The following is a 21,116-nucleotide window of genomic DNA, read 5'->3' as shown; positions in this document are numbered from 1 at the left end:
TTTTACCTGAGAATGGCAGAAATGCACATACAATGCACATACCTTTTGTATTGCAATACAGTGAACTCTCTTTAAATGGAACCTCAAGGTTCCAGGAAAATTGGTTCCAATTATCAGGAGTTCCATTTACCAAGAGACAAAGCTGAATACAATTGCATGAATGCAAAACCAACCAACCATGAGGATGGCGTTGAGTTTAAAAGGCAGTTACATTTAAGCGATTTCCGTTTATCGAGATTCCACTGTACTATTATGTTGCTTATAATTCTACTAGCATTATCTCTCTCTCCTCTCTCTTTTATAGGCAAATTACACATATTAACACATTTACTTCCACAGTCGGCAATTTACTGTCTGTGATGGCCAAGTAGTTGTTTTGGGTTTCGTACGTTAGATGGACATATTCATCTACACTTTTAGCAAGAGTTGTTTGTGGAACAATGGAAAGCTTCCTGCTCGCCAGACTCCACTCTGTTGTTGTTGCCGGTGCAACCAGAGTACCAGGCTCGGATAAAAGCGTACAGGCTTCCGAGTGGGCTCATTTTTTTCACCACATACCATCAAAAACTGTGAAACAGAACCATTCGATGCTGTGCTCAGTTTTCGGGGGCCAGTGCAAAATTCCAAGAACCATTCTGAGTGCAAAAAATACTGAAGTGCACTCTGCATTCCTGATTGCTTTAAACTTTTTTGTGCTCACTTTCTTTTTATATATATATATATATATATATATATATATATATATTTCAGCAGACGCCTTTTGTAAACAAATTCAGTCATTCATTTTGTAAGTGCAATGTGTCCAGTATATTTTAGAGCAATTTTCTTTCAACGCGGAACACGCCCAACAAAGCAGGAAAATGCGCCACGGAATACCAGGCATGGCAGAGTGCCGTACGGGCGGAAGCGAAGGGGTTCATCCATTTTCTTAGCTTAGTCTCGAGGTCCGAAAGTACTCGACACTGACAATAGCCTTCTTATTTGATGAAAATGTCTTTCCCTTAATTAAATGAGATCTTTGGATGTAGAAATAGGAAAAAGTGGCAAGGAGCCAAGTCAGGTGAATTGGGGAAGACAGGACAGCCAGCAATCAAACCTTCGTTTCTAAATTTTTGCCATTGCAACTGCAGAGGTATGAGCTGGTGTGTCGTCATGATGGAAGTGAACTTTTTTTTTTTCTGTGCACCTATCTTAGTTTGTTCACAGCACCTTACTTAAACTCTTCAGAAGTGTTGCATATTGCTACATGCATGTTGCTTGTTTCTTTTGGACAATGCATGCGGGCCCCTCGACGAAGAAGACTAACTACTCCTTGGTCTGGAGCTGTCGGCTGAATTTCCCGCACTGCAGTTGTTTTGTAAATATACCTTATAAATAGCCTTCAGTGGTTAATCCCTCGTTCATGTAACATATTGTTGGAGGTTGGCATTCCCGGTCCTTGCCACGGAGCTCCGCAGCATCTGCACCGTCCAGCTTTCCATCATGGCTCCCGATCAAGACACCTTGTCTGCATCTACACCTGCTACTCCAAGAACAACATACCTCACGGTTACTAATTTCCACGATCCTGGAGTATTCTCCGGCCAAGATAATGTTGACGTTGACGACTGGCTTAGCATGTAAGAGCATGTTAGCCAGAACAACCTTTGGAACGCTACTATAAGGCTAACGAGTGTGATACAGTCGAACCCACTTATAGCAACATTCAGGTGCCACGAAAATTCCATTGTTATAACCGATAATTGGTATAACAGGGTTGCATGAAAGCATCAAAATACAGGGATGGCAAAGCTGGTGTGAAAAAACTATAATGGTGGGAAGGCCAGTGCCCCTCCTCACCACTTTCCTTCGTCTGGCTACTGATTGTGTTCACTCGTTTAACTACTTCCTGGGCAAGCCGATCGCGTGTAACAAGCTGCGGCTGTCGGCGTTAAAAAATGGCACTGCTATAACAATTGCAAAGAGGGGTTACGGGTGACAAACAATATGCGAGCGCCACCGAGGCATCACTTTCGTGGCCCCAAAAGGGGCCTCTTAAATAATGCGAGAAGGTTGCCGCAGCAGCCTGTCAGCTTAAGAAATCCAGAAGAAACGTTGAGGCAAGATTGCCACAAGCATCTCGCCATGTACTTCTCACTGGCTAGCATGAGAAAACTCTTATGTCCGTCAGCCTTGCGTGCTTTATTCAAAGCTTGCCGACATTCTTCTCCACGGCATCCAGGTGTTCCACGTAGTGCAGCGAAAGGTTCCTCGCGAAAACAAAGCCCTGGAGGGCCTGAATCATCTGCCGGGCCTCCTGTGAGGACAACCTTGAGGCAGCCTGCCCTACCGCATCATCGCTGCCATTGTCACTCTCGCTATCCACTGCAAGGACGTTCACAACGATCGCCTCATCGGTTAGAAGTACTTAGTTTCGAAATCTGTAGCCGTGCGCTTTCTTTTCACCGGCAACGTCGTGCATTGCCGATGATCAGCAGGCGAATCAGCCATCTTCCGTTTCGGCGGCGAGTCAAACAAGCCTGCGAAACCACGTGACCAGGAATGATTTCGACGTAACCAACAAAGTCGAAGGCGAGCGATTAGGCTGTTTGCAGAACTGCGCTGAATGAGGTGCCAGCCATAGAATAAAGAACCAACTTTATGCAACATGCAACAATCAACATGTAAGCAATCTGGGAGCAGCACACTTTGTGCGGTCCGTTCATGTTTCGGAGGGTGGCACAGCGTAGAGCTATGGGCGCAGCCCATTTGTGTTCGAAGGGGTGGAAGGGCAACGGGAGAGAGGCGCACGGAGAAGGCTGGAAAATGAGCACACGGCGGCTGTTGGAGCAGCAGGCCATTGTGCAACGGCTCGAATTTATTGTTTTCTTTTTTTTTTCTTTTCAAGAATTTCAAATTTCAATACCTTTCAGGTCAGACACTTTCACCCAATACACGGTGCACGGGCGTTCCTGCATTTCGCCCCTATATCGATCTCTACTTTTGCGGCCAGGATTTGATCCCGTGACCTCAACGTGCAAGTTATATGTCATGACATTTCGAAAACAACTCAGCTATCTACGATTTCATATATGTATCAAGCTCCAATGCTTTTTGTGAAACCAGACTCTACAGGAAAAAGTTATTGAAATCGAACATTTCGATAAACAGGTACAGGAGCACTGAAATACTAAAAGATACTCGCCCCAGTACGTCAGTCCTATCACAAGTTTTTGTACAAATGGCACTTCGTGGATATGCACTAAACTGCTCGTGGGCTGGTATAAATCTGCATTTGAGAGAATACCTCGCTTGATATGCTGGCACAACGCAAATGTCGGGCTCCTCTTGGTTCACGGCACCAAGTAGCTGAATATTCGTTTTCTGACCTGCTTATTATCGAAGAAAAGTAACTAATATTTGTTTTACCATTTTTTCCACCTGGTCAAATATATATATATATATATATATATATATATATATATACACACACACACACACACACACACACACACACACACACACACACACACACACACACACACACACACACACACACACACACACACACACTAGAGGAAAATCCTGTATATTCTAGCTTTGTGGCCCTCGGCCTACCTAAAAAGTGTGCAACTACACGAATGAATGAAGTTAAAGCTTTATGCCTCAAAATTCACAGTCAGGTTTCTACTGCTCGGTTTACTGCGCTGTACTGTTATACAAAGGACAAAAAAAAAGAGACTGGCACACATGTGCGCAACGCACATTGAGCACATGTGTGTCAGTCTCTCTTTCCTGCTCTTTCTGCAACAGTATAGCGCAGTAAACAGAATGATGTTACACTAACGAGCCCCAGTCGAAGCCTTATTGAACATTATTTCGATCGAGTACATTGGACGTGAACATTTGTGGTGGTCCACTACTTCTCCAGGAACAAGGGCATGTGCCACTGTTCTGAAACACTGTGCTGAAATCTCGTCTCACATCTACTTTTGGTTGATGGTCAGCAGTCACAGCGCCCACTATGCATGAAGCTTTTCTCTCTCTATTCAAGGCACCTGTGCAAGCTCCTGCGTGCTGAAGTTTGGAGACAGGTGCGAATTTTCCACCTCTATATGTGAACAGTATGTGCATCGACGCTGCCGGAGAAATTCGCACAGTTTATGTGCAAGTACTTTGCGACTTCAGTGGAAGCCAGGAACGAGGGCACGTGCCATGTGGAAAATGATATTTAAAACTTTACCAAGGAGAGAAAACAAAAGTGAATGACCAAAAATCGGTGAACCTAGCCAATATGAATGTTCTGGATTTTGTGTGCGCTGTATTACACAAGTGACCTAAGTTTGTGGCTCAGCCACAGCAAAAGCCTGCAGACCTGGTGAAAATGGTACCTAATATTGCAAACAGGCTGCCAGATAACGAGAAGGAAGTTTGCATATCTTAGGGCATTACGTGTGTAAAGAACAGCATGGGCAGGAAACGAAGAAACGTCATCACACCAGCTGTTAAATTTCTAAAAGAACAAGACTTAAGACTGCTGATGTCGGACAAAACCGGCCCATTCGTCATAATTTATGATGCAGAATACAAAAGCGAACTTAAGAAGTAATGTATAAACATTTTCAAGAAGTACACCACCCTGACCAAAAAAGACTTGTAGCAACAAAGAAAAAAACCATGCAACAATGTGAAGCTGGGTTGGGAAAATAAGCAAAACAAATTAGAGCTACTACAAAGGTAACACTACATCCATTCTCCGTGAAGACCCATAACGAAAGACACCCTTTCCGTTGGATCGTTGAAGACAGGGACACCTAGCAGCGTGTTCTGGCGACGTTTCTGCAGCAACAACTTTCCATGCTTTCTTTGGATGACCCATTTCATGTCCGCAACTCGATTGCGCACATGTGTGTCTCTCTCTTTTTGTCCTTTGCACAACAGTATAGAGCAGTAAACAACTATGTCATACCAACTATCCCTAGTCGAAGCCTTGTCAAATACGTTCTTTAAGGAAATCCTCGGTGCACGCACACACACGCAGTCTGCGTTCCGTCTCGTCGCACCGCATGCGGCTTGCTCCGCCGATTACTTCACTCACTCAGTTTGTTGTCGTGCGCTCCCTGCATGCTGACCGCGCACACACGCCTTCAATCTTCTCCCTGCCTGCCACACACAGTTACCTACCGTCCCATGCCTGCTACTTTACACAGTTGCCTACCATCTCGTGCCTGCGACTCTACGCCACCTGGCGTCGGCCTGGTACCTTCACAGATCCCCCCCTTTTATCCTCTGAAGAGGGCTTCCAAGCCACATGATAAGGGCTCAGCTGGTCTGCATTAGCAAGGCCTTTCTGTTTCCCTGTAGCTGGGTCTCTGAGTCTGTAGGTATTGTGTCCAATGTGTGCAGTCGCTCTAAATGGCCATGTGCGTCGAGGGGCAAATTTCGCTGTGAATCCAATGGCTGCCTTACTTAGTGGGTACGTGTCCCGGAGAACCAAGTCTCCAACCTGGAAGATAGCTGAAGTCCGCTTTTTGTTGTAATAGTTTGCATGGCTGGCTTTTGCCAAAGTTTGGTGGTCCTGTGCAAAGGCCCAGGCATCTCGAAGGTACACATCCAGTTCAGCAGCTAGGGATGAGGCGCAGATGAGGCGCAGATGAGGCGCGGATGAGGCGCAGATGAGGCGCGGATGAGGCGCGGATGAGGCGCAATCAGGCAGCTAGCACTGAGGTGCTAGCTGCCTGATTGTGATGGCTCAACGGGTTCTGTAGTTCTCGCCCATAGCACAAGAAGGCAGGCGTAAAGCCAGTAACTGCACTTTCAGACGTGCGCATTGCAAACGCCACTTCAAGCAGCCTTTTGTCCCAGTCCCTGTGGGCAGTGCAGTAGCCCATCAATAATTCAAATAATCAAATATTATAATCAAATTAAATATTAATATTAATAATATTAATATTAATATTATTATTAAATTGATTATTAAATATTAATAATCAAATAATTCAACCCTTTGAGGGTTGAATTATTTTGAAAAAAAAAAAAACTTTCCCAGGTGGTCAAATTACTTTATTGCGGATCTTGAATGTACAAGATATATAAAGTCGGGAATAAAAAGTGAAAAAAAAAATTGGGAACAGTATTTTGGTGTCGGCATCACTCAGAACTGCAAAATGTTCAATAGTATTTCAGAGTGTGGTACTCCTTGAAACACACGGGTCTCCGCACAGCGCCTTATCGCAGTCTGCACACCTAAAATGCATGTATGTTCTTCTCTTGGAGCGATGAGTTGTGTTGGCACAGACATGACATCATCTCTGCGTGCGGCTGCCTTCGGCAGAGGTCTGAAGCACCCTCTCACATAAGCGCGTTGCCGCAGAGAGGGAGGATGCTTCGTGAGCAGCAGTGATAAACAAGCTAAGAGCAGCGACAATCAAGATAGAAATCAACTTCCACCACCCCTGCGGTAGTGTGCCAACAAAGAGAAAAATCATGTTTCGCGCGCCTCCGTTACAATCACGCGGGGGAACCAAAACCGCGAAAGCGCGTTGCCGCTGAGAGTGAGAATGCCTCATGAGCGGCGGTTATAAACAAGCTAAGAGCAGCGCCAATCAAGATAGAAATCAACTTCCACCGCCTCTGCAAGAGAGTGCCGACAAAGAGAAAAATGATGTTCCGCGTGCCTCCATTGCGATCACGCGGCGAAACGGAAACCGCAAAAAGGGTGTTGCCGCAGTCTGCGCGACGCGCTGAAGCTAGAAACCAGTTCCGTTTACCTCCCCAAGAAGGTAGCACAAATTTCAAATGCTTCTTGTAAGTCCTAAGAGGTGGCAGCACCTCCCATTGAGCACGCATCATCATTATGGCGCGAAATTTCAAACAGAGGGTCGAAACCATACCCGTACGGCAAAGACCTTGCGGGACAGAAAACCGCCGCCGTACATGTACGGCAAAAACCTTCAAAGGGTTAACCGTTGTGTTATGGCGTTCCAAAGTCTGTCCTGCTGGTCTGTATGGGACTGTGTTTCTCTCCTTGATTCCCCAGTGCTGGAGAATGCCTTTCCACAGTTTGCTTACAAATGGTTTGCCATTGTCGCTAGAGATAGAGCTAGGCACACCTTGCCGGCAAAAAACAATCATTTTATTGATGATCAATTTGGAGGTAGGTGCATGTAATGGGAAAAGCTTCACAAACTTCGTGAACTTGTCCAGCACCACCAGGATGTACTTGTGGCGCCGAGGGGTTGTGGGCAGTGGCCCAATAAGGTCCACACTTAACTGCTGCATTGGGTGAGTGGCCCATGAACTGTCCATCAGTCCTTTTGGTTTTTGCCGGTGAGGTTTGAAAGCCTGGCACTGCTGGCAGCTGCAGATGTAACAGGAGATATCAGAGCAGATACCGAGCCATGTGAACCGGCTCTTCACATGTTTCCAAGTTTTAAAAAAGCCTAAATGCACACTTAGGGGGGGTCATGCTCCATTTTCAGTGCCATGTCTCGTAAGTGTTGGGGACGCCAGGCGACCTTACGCTCACCGACCGTGTACATAAGAATACCATTGTTCGAGATTTCGCTGTCACCAGCTAGGTCCTGTACCCTCTTGGACTCTTTGGCATCACCAGGTAGTGGGCCAGACTTTAAGTATGGCAGCAGCAGTGGATCCTTGCGTTGTTCCAACTGGAACTTTGCAATGTTGGTGCGTGGGGACACATCAGTCACGTCAACAGGGGCTGCTAGTGCATCCGCTGGGATGGTGGCCCGTCCTTTATGATGCCTTATGGTACACTTGAACCCTTGTAATCTCAACACCTAACATTGCACTCTGCACTATGTCTTCTCAGTTGTAAACATCCAAGCCAATGATGCATGGTCACAATGCACTTCAAATGATGTGAATTCTACATACGCTCGGAATCTATCGACAGCCCACACCGCAGCGAGGCGTTCCCATTCTTGGACAGTATAGTTCTTTTCAGCAGCGCTGAGAGTCCTGCTTATAAATGACACAGGCCTACATTCACCTTACACTTCCTGCAACAACACTGCCGAGATGCCAGTGCCACTGGCATCTGTTTCAATCACAAAGGGCTTGTTCAGGTCAGGCAATACCACAGCCACCTCTCCTGCCAGCGTTAGCCTCAGAGTCTCGAATGCTGTCTGTTGCTCGGCACCCCAAACCCAATGGGCTCCCTTCTTGAGGAAGGCTTTCAGGGGTCTGGCTTTGTCAGAAAACCAGGGGATAAAATTTCTGTAGTATCCCACAAGGCTCAAAAACATTTGTAGCTCCTTGACTGTTTAGGGCATGGGAACTGTGCAACCGCTCGCATCTTGTCCGGGTGAGGTTGACATTTCCCTGGAGAGATTACATGTCCAAGGAACTTTAATGCCTGTTCACAGCATGTAAGTTTGCTGGGTCTGATTGTCAGACCTGTCGAGCCAATTCTTCGCAGTACCTCATTGATATATTGTAGGTGGTCCTCAAAAGTTTCTGTGTAAATGAGCACATCATCAAGAAATGCCATGCAGTAGTTGTGTTTTATGCCTTCAAACACTTTGTCCCTGAGAGTCTGAAATGTTGCTGGTCCACCTGCTACCCCAAATGGCATTCGCTTAAATTGAAACGCACCTCTGTGGCACAGGAATGAAGTGTTCAGAACATATTCGGGGGCAACCGACACTTGAAAGAAGCCCTGAGCAAGGTCGAGGGTCGTGAACCACCTAGCGCGGCCGAGCTGAGCCAGTACACAGTCTGTGTGGGGCATGGGATATACTGATTGCATTTGGGGGGCTGTAGTTGACCGCAGGGTGATATCCTCCAGTTTTCATCTTTACTAATACGGGGCACTGGCCCAGCAACTGGAGCAGGGCTCAATGAGTTCTTGGTCCAGCAAATCTTGGATACACCCATCAAGAATTTCTCTCTTTTGGCTGTTAACCGGGCGCAGCTTACGTCTAACTGGTGGGTGGCTGCCTGTGTCTATTTTGTGAACCACCAGGAATATGCAACCTTGCAGAGTGGTAAAAATATAGTTGTGGTCTGCGAGGATGTTATTAAGTTCCTGCTCCTGCTCCTCCCAAAGGTTTTCTAGACTACACTCACCACTCTCAGTGCTATTGTGGCATACATCCTTCACATCTGCAAAAAGTGCCTGTAGAGAGCTGGCCACATTTTCATCAGGCTCTTGACCTTGCTTATCGCATTGCAACGCTGTCTGACAGACTGACAGGGGTCGGTGTCTAGCATCCGACGCACATGGCCACTTCGGTGCCTTTTTAAATTTGATGAGCCTATATGGGTCAGAGTGCAGTGACCATCTACCAAGGTTCACGTGGAGAGAAATACCTTCCACCTCAAGAAAATACCAACCAAGGACAACGTCGTGACACAGCTCTGGCAAAAGAAGAAAATGCTGCTTTCTGGACCCACCTTACCAATGAATACCACAGCGAACCGATTGTGCAGTTTGTGACCAGCCCTGAGCAAGCCTCGGGGTTCGTGCTTCTTACCTGAAGGTGGCTCCCGCGCACTTGGCCGATGCGATGGCATGGCTACCTGTTAAGCTTATGCTTGCTCCAATGTCCATGAGTGCATTAAGGACACTGTTACCAAACAACAGTTCAAGCATTGGTTCTTTATTTCCGGCTGTTGCGAGCACTTGCAGGGACGTCGCGTAGCCGTCGGCCAGAGAACCGGCTATGCTCGTCCATTTCCTGGGCAATCTGCTTGTAGGTGTTCCGGGGAATTGCAGTGAAAACAGCAGGGTTGGCGGCTCGAATCGCGGGATACCTTGCGTCACTCGAAAACTTGAAGTTCTTGAATCCCGAGTTGTTGCGGTGCCGTAGTGTAGTTGCCCGGTGTGTTCGGCGCGCGAGCGACCGACACAGGTAAGGGGTTCCACTCCAGGGCTCCAGCGTGAAGCATCGTTGACCGCGGACACTAAGAAGCCGAAAATGCCAAGGCTGCAGCTGCCACTCTCTTTGCTGGGCCGGGAGGGTTTGGTTGGGCGTTGCATTGGTGTGCGGAGATGAATAGACGAAGGCCAAATCAGCTGCCGCTTGTGCAATATGTGGCAGTGGCGCGTAGCGCAGGCGACGCCAAGCGCATTCCATGATAGGGCCGGCCACCTTCGCCATTTCTAGCGGGTTCGCAAAGCTCATGCTGACTGCTAGGTCTTGGAATGTCAGATGCATTTGTCCCCGCACGCGTACCACCTTTTTAGCATCTGAAACAGGCTTCGCTATACTGTCATAGTATTCGGCAATGACGTGAATGAGCTGCTTGAGGTTTTCTGCCGGATGCTGAGTGTGTTGATCTAGCTCTGCTTTTAGTTTACACTTGTAGTCAGCGGTGGTAAACTCCGCCGTAAATTCGGACATGAAGGACTGCCAGTCGGGGTAGAGTGGCAAGTAGAGCAGCAAGTTGGGATAGTTGGTGGATGTTCATCTTGTAAAAAGGGGGTATTTCATTAAAGACACACGGACAACAGAAGTAGAAATGGACAGGACATATTGTTGCTTATGCATTGATAATGCTTGGTGGACGGATAATGCTTAAGCATTTACAAACACTGTTCTGAAATGTCTTCTCACATATACTTTTAATTGATTGTCAGCAGTCACAGCACCCACTATGCATGCAGCTTTTCTCTCTCTTTTATTTTTCAAATGGCATATGATGTACCATACTTACGGCGATGCCTATGATATCAGCTATGCACCTTAAATGCTATGCTATGCTATGCGCCTTCAATTGTTCATCTTCTGTGGCTATAAAATTTATATTTCTAATCACTTCTGGTGTGGTGGCCTCATCTGCGTGTTCCACACTAGGGGTTCCACTTTGTCGCTTTCTGGCAATGTATTAAAATCATTAATCCAAAAGTAACTGTCTCTCATATATAGGTGCAGAGGTCCCATTTTTTTCAAAGTGATCATTCTGTTCATGTGCTCTTGTATATGTTTCTACTTGGGTGCATCAATTTTGCTTTTCATGCTTTGAGTTCAGGAGAATGTTAGTGAGAGCAAAATGTTTGTGAAATCTGCCAGAGTTGCAGCTTGGAGCATTTACGGGGCAAAGAAGCCAAACAGCAAGCACAATATTAAATATTACAGCTCCAACGAGATCAGGGATTGACAAAGCGCTTTTGTAGGCTGTGTGGAAGAAATCAGCTGGAGCAACCTATTTGTTTTACCCAGTATATGTTCTGAAGTAAATACTTAATAGTACAGTAGACTTCTGTTAAATTGACTACAATCAGTTCAGTTTTTCGGTTTAGTCAATCCCGACTGATGGTCCCGACGGCTGGCATTCACGCATTTCTATGGTCCTGAACTTTCGATATTTCAATCCTAAAATTGGCCTTCACCAGATAATTCAAACTTGACTAGCCAGCATGCACATTCGCTGAGCCCTATAGTGGCCCGAGTAGCGACCGATATAGTGGCAGCATGTCACGGTTGAGCTTATTAGGGGACAGTGAGCGCATTGAACACACATCCTCTTTTGTCAAAAACGCCTATTTTCAGCCTGCTGCGCACTTTCTTTACCAAGAAAATGGGGCCGCAAATTGCCTGTGCGGTGCAGTCGAATACAAAGCCTAACTGTGTTCATGGTGTTCGTATGCTTTACTGCATAACAGGCTGTACTGCGGCAAAGTCGATTTTAGAAAGCGGCTGCCATTGTGCAATACATATTAGACTCTTGCCCTTTTTTTTCGATAGAAAATTGGGTGCGCATTACATTTCTACTTTGTACACACAGAGCGTGGACATGCGTTTGATTTGGGAGTGTGTTAGAATTGGGTGAATACTACTGCCAAATGAATCAGCAGTGTGTTTAGGCATTTTTTTCTGCATCTTGGTTAATTCAGTTTGCTGGATAAGTCAGTCAGTATCGTCTGTACTGACAAGGTCGAACTAACGGAATATGACTGTATTTAATGACAAATAATTTTTTATGGGAATAGTTCAGTTTTGGCATAACAGCTCAAAGCTGTTCCAGAAAAAAAAAATGCTTTTGTTAGCTTCTTCCATCTCGGAAGGTTTGTTTCTTGCAAAGCATTACCAGTACAGTATTAAGATTACTTAGGGACAATAGTCTTTTGTCACTGTAATATGGTTAGTGCTGTGCAATGTATTGTGACATTTTAGAATTTTATAAAGGCTTGTGCATTGCTAATGCTGAATGGTCTAGAAGGATGTAATTTAGATGCAACAAGCATGGAGTAACCTTCCCATTTAACGTTTCTTTGCATGCAAAGTCTGCAAAGGCTGTGTATGACCGGATCATCGATTTGAAGATTGCCACGCCTCAGATCATCATCAATTATGGTCTCTTTTTGGAAGAAAACAACTATTTTGAGGAAGCATTTAAGGTAAGATTAAGTGTTTTTGCTATAAAACTGCAATGAATTCTTTATTTGACAGGTCCTACTTTACCAATTTTGCAGGCCTATGAAAAGGGTATTGCACTGTTTAAGTGGCCCAACGTCTTTGACATCTGGAACACATACCTGACCAAGTTCCTGAAACGTTATGTGAGTAAAAAAGTTTTCTTTGGCGTTGGAGGGAAGAGCAAAAGCTTGTAGTGAGTGTTGCTGGATTCTTGCTTTACCACCAGAATTGGGCTCGTTCAGGGGGCTGTTATGTATTATCGTTTTATTTCCAAGACATATTAGTCTGTGATTTGTAATATTGTAGCTAAGTGGCTGGCATGTTGAATAGAAGTGATATCTGTAACGACACAGGTAGTAGGTTGAAAAGCTTGTACAAACAACTTACCCTTCTGCTTAAATGTGAAATGAGATTGAAGATAGTGCATTTGTACAACTTGAGCGTGTAGTGGAGATGCCTAATATTCTGATACTGCTTTTTTCTTAATGCATGTGATCAACTACTTTTTGATGTTAACGTTAATTGTATGCAGTTGGATAGCCAGTGTTCATAAGGTGAACTATGCAAGAGGTAACAATTCACTGACACCAACAGCAGCATTGATGTACAGATGTTTTTTTTAATGCTGGGGTGCTCACTATACTGCAAGCCAAGTTATACTGTCGTGTAATTAAAAGTGAATACTGTGCTAACTTAAGAGACACCACATAACTAATAAGCACAAAAATGAGCTTGCAGTTTGTGCTTTCCAGTCATCTCACTAGGCAAGACTATGTTGAGCTTTAATTAGAAGTTGTATATCTGGAGCATAAAAACATGACCGCACATTGATGCCGTCACTGCAATGCAATTTAGCATATGTTTGGTAAAAGTGTTTTTATTCTAGAGCTGGTGCCGCATATCATTTCATTTTGGTACTGTTCTGTTTTGCTGTGTCTACCTGCTCTATTTATGTGTGGCAAGTTGAGGCTTGTTATTCTTGTTACTTCAATCACCTCACAATAATGAATGTCTCTCTGTCTCTCTCCATGATGTGTGTTTGCATGTGTATGATGTGTTAGTGAGTGAGTGAATAGGGGATGATTTATAGTGTTTGTGCATTTGTGGGGGAAAGGGGAGAGAGAGGTGTTAGTGGGGAAATGGTTAGCATTTAATTTCTTTTTGAAATTTCAGACATTTTCTGTACAGTACAGGGGGAGAAAAAGTACAGGCAGTTCTGCCCAGAGATAATGCTAGTTTATAGTGTCTCACCAGGTGAAAGGTGAACAGTTTGCATAGGATACACATTTATGAGCAGAGCATTAGAAGTATATGCTGCTTCATAAAATAACCAAAATTAATTTGTTGCCATCAGAATGACAATTAAGAGAAACAAAATGTCCCTTTCCATCATGACTGAGGGCATGTTAGTGTGCACCTCCATTTCAAGTTTTTAAGGGGCTTTGTAAGTTTATAACACTTAAGGCACATTCTATATTGTAGCTAAACAGTTGCTGTTGGCAGTGCTTGTCACTGTAGTGCAGGATGCATTCACTTAGTTGACTGCTCAATATGACATTTGCATGCGCCTCATGATGGCACTGCCTCAAAACCACTGTCGACAATATTTACTACTGCAGCACCATCTTGCTGGCAAAAAGAAGTGTTGAGAGACAGAGGAATAAACAGCACATGAGGCAGAATAGGGAAGCAAACCTCAATGCAGTTTTCCTACTCACCATTCTGGGCTGTCAAGCTCTGCTTAGCTCCCTTTTTTAAAGCAAAATGTCACACGTACCGTAGGTTGCCCTTAAGATGAACTTTGTTAAAAAACTTCTCGCCATGTTCATACATTGCAGACAAAAAAAGCTTGGTGAAGAAATCACGCAGCCACAGCATTTGTGCAAAATGGTACATCTATCAATCCATGAAAAAAAGTGGAAATTTCAAACAAAAGCTCGTTTGAGGATCTTTTTGGCACCAAAATAAATCTTTGTTTCCTGTCCACTCGATGGATGGCATCACAGATTTACCTTGATACGTGACAGGTCGTAAGGTGTTGCATTGGTCACTTGACCCTTTGCAAAAACCCATCAAGTTGGCTTTTCTGCACAACAAAAATTACTTCCTTGGCCGCCATAATTAGGCAATGAAAGCAAAGGTGAAGTGCAGTGATGGGTTCCAGCACAGGGAGGTGCATGCCCGAACACCAGCGACCGTGTCGATGTTCCATTACTGCCCACAAGACAAGAAGCTTGCAGCTATGTGGGAGGCTGCTGTGAATCAAAAGAATTTCAAGTGCTCAAGAACAACAGTGCTGTGCTCTAACCACTTCCGTGACGACGATTACTACCAGAGTTTATCAATAATGCGTGAATGAGTGAGAGTACGGCTTTCTGCTAGCAGGCTTTCTAAACACAGTGCGAGAAGCTCTCAGCAACGAACGCACAAAAGCGGGACGGGTGCAGGCGGACTGATGGTAACTGGTCTTGCAAGACCTTATGAATACACGAACTGGTCCAGACCTGGATTTTGATTTATTGCTAGCTCCTTCATGTTAGCACGCTGAACGAAAAATACATGTTCATCTCTCACCCTTGACGCAGGTTTCGTCGCAAACCGCCTTTCATTTTCTATTCGCACGTGTGTTGTGAAACAGCCAACATGCAGCTACCATAATGCAGTGCAAGTGTAAAGTTTTTATGTGTTTGAAAGCAGGTGCACGCCAGGACGCTGCGCTCCCCCTCACGCACAGAGAGAAACCGGCTGTCTCACGTAGCCGACGGAATTCGCCGCCTTTCCGGTTACGAGTAGTGTGCGGATGGCACGCTGATGAAGGACACTACACGTGCTACAAGAGCCGTAAAACTTTTCCCGCATGTAAACCATCTGTGTAGATTGCCGACAGCTTTGGGGCAGCGCACAAAAGCCTACGATCGCATCCCTCCTTGCGTTCCACAAAGAGGCATGCAGGAACATAGCAGTACAGTTGTTTGTACAGTACAGTTGTACAGCTATTGGGCCTGGTGAGGGGCCCTTTCAGTACACTGAAGGCTCTACATCTGAAATTTGAGTGTGAACACCCCTGCTATGGGATGTTTTACACACGTTAACTTCAAACAAATGTGGGAGATCAATTCATTTCTGCTGGGTCCCGAGCCATGTTGAAATACCGGCTAATGAAGCAGCAGATGAATGTGCATCCATGGCATCATACAAAGGCATAACCAGTGCAATACTTCCATACAAAAATAGTATCCGAGTGGCTTGAAAAACCTTACTGACAAAATGGGAACACACATGGGACTATTGTGTAAACAACTACTAGCTACATCGTTGTAAACCTGTACTTGGTGAGTGAAAGTCATGCATTGACCAGCAACGGTTTATTGAAGTAGTTTTATGTTGTCTAAGGATTGGACACACACACCTCACACATAATCTTTTACTTAGGATAGAAGACCCACCAATATTTGAGAAGTCCGAAGAGCCACAACAGTTATGCACATTTTACTGACATGTACACATATTGAAACACACAGACGAGAACTTTTGCACAATTTATATAAATTACACATTCGTTTACAGCCGGCTTTAGATTTAGGAGACGATCCACTAGTACCATTACCTGATGTGCTTAAATTTCTAGTCAACACTGGCTATTTACACAAACTTTAGATCAATGCAACTTTTGCTGTTTTTAAAATTGATTTTATAACACCTTGTGTTTGGCACAGCGTAAGCTTAGTCGCTTTTTTGCCACTGAACCCCATTTACTAACAAACATATACTCATAAGTACCTATAAAAAAGTTGGTTGTATCAGTGTTGCATTTCTGTATTGCTAATGCTGTCTCAAAATGTGTTTACATTATGCATATTTACTGCCACTTTATTTGACTTATGCTTTAGTGTCGTGTTTATATTGTGTTCATGTAAATGAGTATGAGAGTAGACTGTGAAGTAAACACAGTGTTAGTTTTTGCCTTCATTTAAAGCATAAATCACTGTTACATTTGTTCAACTTTCAGATTCCAAGCGTAATATTGTCATTTTTACGCAGGGTGGCACCAAACTAGAGCGGGCTCGTGATCTTTTTGAGCAGTGCCTCGAAGGTTGCCCATCAAAATTTGCTAAGTGTATGTACATATTTCTTCAGTATGCACTTTGTACCCAATGAAGCTTTGTGGTTCAGTGACAGACCACATTGGTAGTTTGTATTATGTACCAGTACGCTGGAAATCCTTTAGTCAAACATTTTAGTGCTGGTACTCACTTTTTTTTCTGATATTATGTTTACTACTTTGATAATTGTCAAGGAGGCACATCTTGCATGTAGTATAATGGCACAACTAATATGTATACATGTTTTCGTATATTTTGTAAATATTATTTTGGAGACATTGTTCAAAGCACATGTCAGCTATTTGTAGATGTGACTTATACTTAAGAAAGGCTTAAGTTACCTGTAGTGAGTTCTTTTGTATTGCTAGAAAGTTCCTGATGTAACCAAACAAGCATATTTTTCTTCTTAAAGGGATTGCTTGTTTGTTGTATATGTTAAGCCTTTTGACAAGTTAATGTATATAGCAATGTTCAAGCATTTTGACTAAAATTAATGCTCCGTAATATTGATACATCCCTTGCAGCTTTGTATCTTCTTTATGCCAAGCTGGAGGAAGAGCATGGTCTTGCACGCCATGCTATGGCCATCTATGATCGTGGCTGCAAAGCTGTGCTTCCTGAAGAACAGTTTGAAGTAAGTCTTTTTATTGGTAACGCCATGCCCAAATCTTAATAAGAAGCAACTGTGTGCAGGCATCAGCTTCTCACATAATGCTCTTCTTTTGTTATAAAGCTAATTTCTCTCTCTGTGTCTGTTTTGTTGTCGCATTGTGCAGGACATCATATGTGTGTTTAATCTAGCAAACATTATTTTTACAAAACTGCATGAACAACTGCAGAATTACCTTTGATGCAAGTAGAATCACCATCCCAGTATATTTTCCCCCAACGTTTCTTCAACTTTTTCTTTGTAATACTTTTCCAGATGTTCAATATATACATCTTGAAAGCTGCTGAAATATATGGGCTGACACATACTCGTGAAATCTATGAACGAGCAATTGAGCTTCTTCCAGACACCCAGGCTCGACTCATGTGTGTGCGCTTTGCTGACCTTGAGCGAAAGTTGGGTGAAATTGACCGTGCTCGAGCCATATATGCACACTGCAGCCAAATGTGTGATCCACGGGTGAGTGTCATCTGCTCAGTTGTTAGTTGCCACCATGTTACTACAGTCGAACCACCATACAATTAATTATCAGCTACAGCGAAGTAACTTCAGGATTTTTCTCGACGATGTCAGCTTGTAACAAATACATGCTTGTAGCGAATATAGAATATAATGATGGTATTTTAGTGTTAAAAGTTGTTTTATTATATACCAAAATTCAACTCAGTGAGAGGAATTTATTGGTACTTTCAAAATTATTTGCTTCATGTAAAACTTCATTTAAATTAAAAAATTAAATTCATTTAAAATTAAATCTCTCAACACACCGTTCTTTTCTTGAATGGAGTCTCTCCTGAGTGTACACAGGATGTGGGTGTCAAAGACCAAACTGTTGTTTGTGCATGGAAAGGAAAATATCAGTTCCCAGACTACTAGTATTTTGTTTTAGTGCATGTGTAGCCTAAGTTATATCAGCGAATCATTCACGCTCAGCAGCGAGGGTGCCAGAGGAGGCATGCAAAACTTTTCAGCTATTGTGCAGAAGGTATAGTACACGAAGCCACCTTGAGCTGTGAAAGTCGTACAGGATGCTGCGTTAATGACCGACTAAGAGAGCATGCTAACAGAATTGGTAATGCTGACGGTGCACATCTTGCCCATTGCAAAACCTGCACATGCATGCTTGATTCTAAGCTAGTAAAGATTGTAGGCAAGAGCAGGGATCAAACTGTAAGGGAATTATTGGAAGCATTACATATCAGCAAGAAAGGGTCGGTTTGTATTAGTGACACATCCAAAGCGTTTTCTTTGCAAATGTATGTTCTCAAAAGGCGGCTTTTGTGACACTGTGTTTCTGCATCATGCATTGTCTGCACTGTGGGTGCATGAAAATGTTCTTGGTTTTCTATCTGAGTCTGCTATTAAATATTTGGTAGTTGGCACTTCTCTGTTTTTCCCTTTTCCTGTTCCCTTGCTTCATGCTCTTCTACTTTGCCCCAAGAACAACCTGTATAATAAGTTTATACACCTGTTGAGCCATTGTGGTTGCCTAGTAGCTATGGTGTTGGGCTGCTGAGCACAAGGTCGCGGGATCGAATCTTGGCCACGGCAGCTGCATTTTGACGGGGGCAAGATACGAAAACACCCGTTGTTGTATCTGGGTCGCAAGCCCCAAGGGTAGCGTTGGCCTGGCGGCCTGGGGCACAACTGGAAGCATCCGAAGGTCCTGGCAAAGCATGAGTCGACTGCTAACAGAACAACTTGTTTATTCTAGCACCGCAAAAGAGCGGCCGGTCAGGTCGACCGAAATGGAGAGACCGGAGAGCACGTAACTCGACGGAAGAAATCGGAGCCTCTCTCTTGGCGTTTGGGGGCAGCTGCTTTTATACTCTCGGAGTCGAGGGCAAGAAGGAACGCCTCGTCAGAGGCACACGTGACGGCGCCACGGACATGCTGAGAGACATGTTGAGACGAGTGTAGTGACGCATCCGCCGGGCCGCTGCCGGTCAGACCTCCTCGCTTCACACTTGGGGAGCTCCTCTCCCCGGCTGCTGTGCTTTGACAAGTGTGGGCACCAACATTCACACACACACACACGCAGACACGTGGCATTGAAACATGCCTGGGCGCGCTTGGCGGGGTGGCGTTGCGGCAGCGCTGAACGGGCCAAAATGTCCGCCGCTTTGAACGAAGCCCCGGCGTCCGTTGCATCCGCGCCGGCTATACCGCGCGTCGTAGGCGAAACGTAACAGACCGCCCCGCCGGGGTAAGGAGATCCTGATGGTCAGGGGACTGCATCCGCTGTCCGGAGGGATGTCGCTCGATAATGCTCATAACCGAAGTCGGTCGTCCCTCGGCGTTTCTTGAGCGCAGCGCACCGAGAAGGCCTCGTTCTCACGTTCAGGTTCACACAGGACACTGCAAAGTGACTTCGGGAGAGTTGCCATTTTTGTTCTTGTTCCCAGCAAGCGTTAGAACTACGCCGAAACTCAACCGCTCAGTCAGCAATCACGACACAACCCTCACTAAGCCCTGCCAGGCTCTTTCCCCGTTTTTTTTCTACTGTCTAGTTCCTTACAGTAGTCTAGCAGCACTCAGAACGCGTCCACAAATTGGAAAATTGCACTAGAAAGCACATCATGACTTTGAAACACTAAACAAAAGCAATATGTTAAAAATCCTGCCTCAGGAAGAAAAACATCAGTAACAAACAACTCTGAGGCTGATTCCTACGTTAGGGGCTTCGACTTAAGCCATCGGCGTTACCGTTGAGACTCCCCTTTTTGTAACGCACCTCAAAGGAATATTGTTGCAAAGCGAGGCTCCAGCGCAGGAGGCGGCCATTTTTGGGAGAGATGTTCTGCAGCCATTGGAGAGGACAGTGATCCGTCTCAATGATAAACCTCGAGCCGGCTAGGTAGCATGACAATTTCTGAACGGCCCATACGAGACGCGCACTCTTTCTCGGTGGCGCTGTACGCCTGCTCACGACTGGTCAGCTTACGACTAGCATACAGGACGGGGTGTTCCACTTCTCCATTTTCCCGTTGGCACAGTACAACGCCCATGCCTCGCTCACTAGCATCGCACTGAACAACGAACCCTTTTGTGTAGTCTGGCGATCGTAGCACAGGCTGGCTTGTTAGGGCGCTCTTTAGGGCGCTAAGAGCTCTTTCCTTTGTCTCGTCCCAGACGACTGTTTGGGGCTCTGTCTTTCTTAGAGCATCCGTCAGGGGAGCCGCGATATCAGAGTACCTGGGGATGTACCTCTGATAGTAGCCGGCGACACCTAAGAACGACCGAATATCAGTCTTCGTGCACGGTTGCGGGAAGTCTCGCACAGCGACGACCTTTATTTCAGAGGGGCGGCGACGACCCCGTCCAATCACGTGACCGAGGTAGACAACCTCGGCCTGTGCTAACTGGCACTTGGGAGTCTTGACTGGCAAGCCCGCTTCGCGCAGGCGGGTTAGCACTGCCCGCAAGTGTGCCATATGCTCAGACCAGGATGCGGAGAATATCGCTACGTCGTCTAGACACGGTAAAGCGAATTCTTGCTGTCTCCGCAACACTTTGCCCATGAGGCTTGAAAAACAGTATGGCGCGTTCTTCAAACCAAAACTCAATACTTTAGGACGGAATGTTCCCATTGGTGAAATGAACGCCGCATACCTACTAGCCTCTTCTGTAAGTGCAACCTGCCAATAACCCCTGACAAGATCTAGGGTGGAAATAAACTGAGCGCTACTAACTTTTTCAAGGCGCTCTTCGATGTTAGGGATCGGATAAATTTGATCCTTAGTGATGGAATTAAGCCTGCAGTAGTCGACGCAAGGACGAGGTTCCTTGCCCGGTACCTCAACTAAAATCAAAGGGGAGGTATAATCACTCTCACCCGCCTCAATAACATCGAGCTGTAGCATTTTCTTTACCTCAGCCTCCATAATATCGTGCTGGCGGGGTGACACCCGGTACGCCTTGGATCGTACTGGCTCTGGGGAGGTAAGTTCTATATCATGAGTAAGGACAGAAGTCCTA

At 45.1% G+C, this 21,116-nt stretch overlaps 1 protein-coding gene across 1 annotated transcript in view; it reads left to right on the top strand.

The window, feature by feature from the left end:
* The window catches only part of fand (Pre-mRNA-splicing factor SYF1 fand), a 98,523-nt gene that overhangs the window by 51,522 nt on the left and 25,885 nt on the right, over positions 1-21,116 (top strand). The window contains exons 15-19 of the mRNA XM_065442576.1: positions 12,233-12,346; positions 12,422-12,508; positions 16,407-16,482; positions 16,993-17,102; positions 17,394-17,597. Coding sequence (XP_065298648.1) covers positions 12,233-12,346; positions 12,422-12,508; positions 16,407-16,482; positions 16,993-17,102; positions 17,394-17,597 — 591 coding nt within the window. The remainder of the gene's footprint in view (positions 1-12,232; positions 12,347-12,421; positions 12,509-16,406; positions 16,483-16,992; positions 17,103-17,393; positions 17,598-21,116) is intronic.

The sequence above is a fragment of the Dermacentor albipictus genome, chromosome 1 (genome assembly GCF_038994185.2).
Source record: "Dermacentor albipictus isolate Rhodes 1998 colony chromosome 1, USDA_Dalb.pri_finalv2, whole genome shotgun sequence".
NCBI lineage: Eukaryota > Metazoa > Arthropoda > Arachnida > Ixodida > Ixodidae > Dermacentor > Dermacentor albipictus.
Note: the sequence above shows the minus strand (reverse complement) of the source record. Positions and strands in the feature narration are given on the sequence as shown.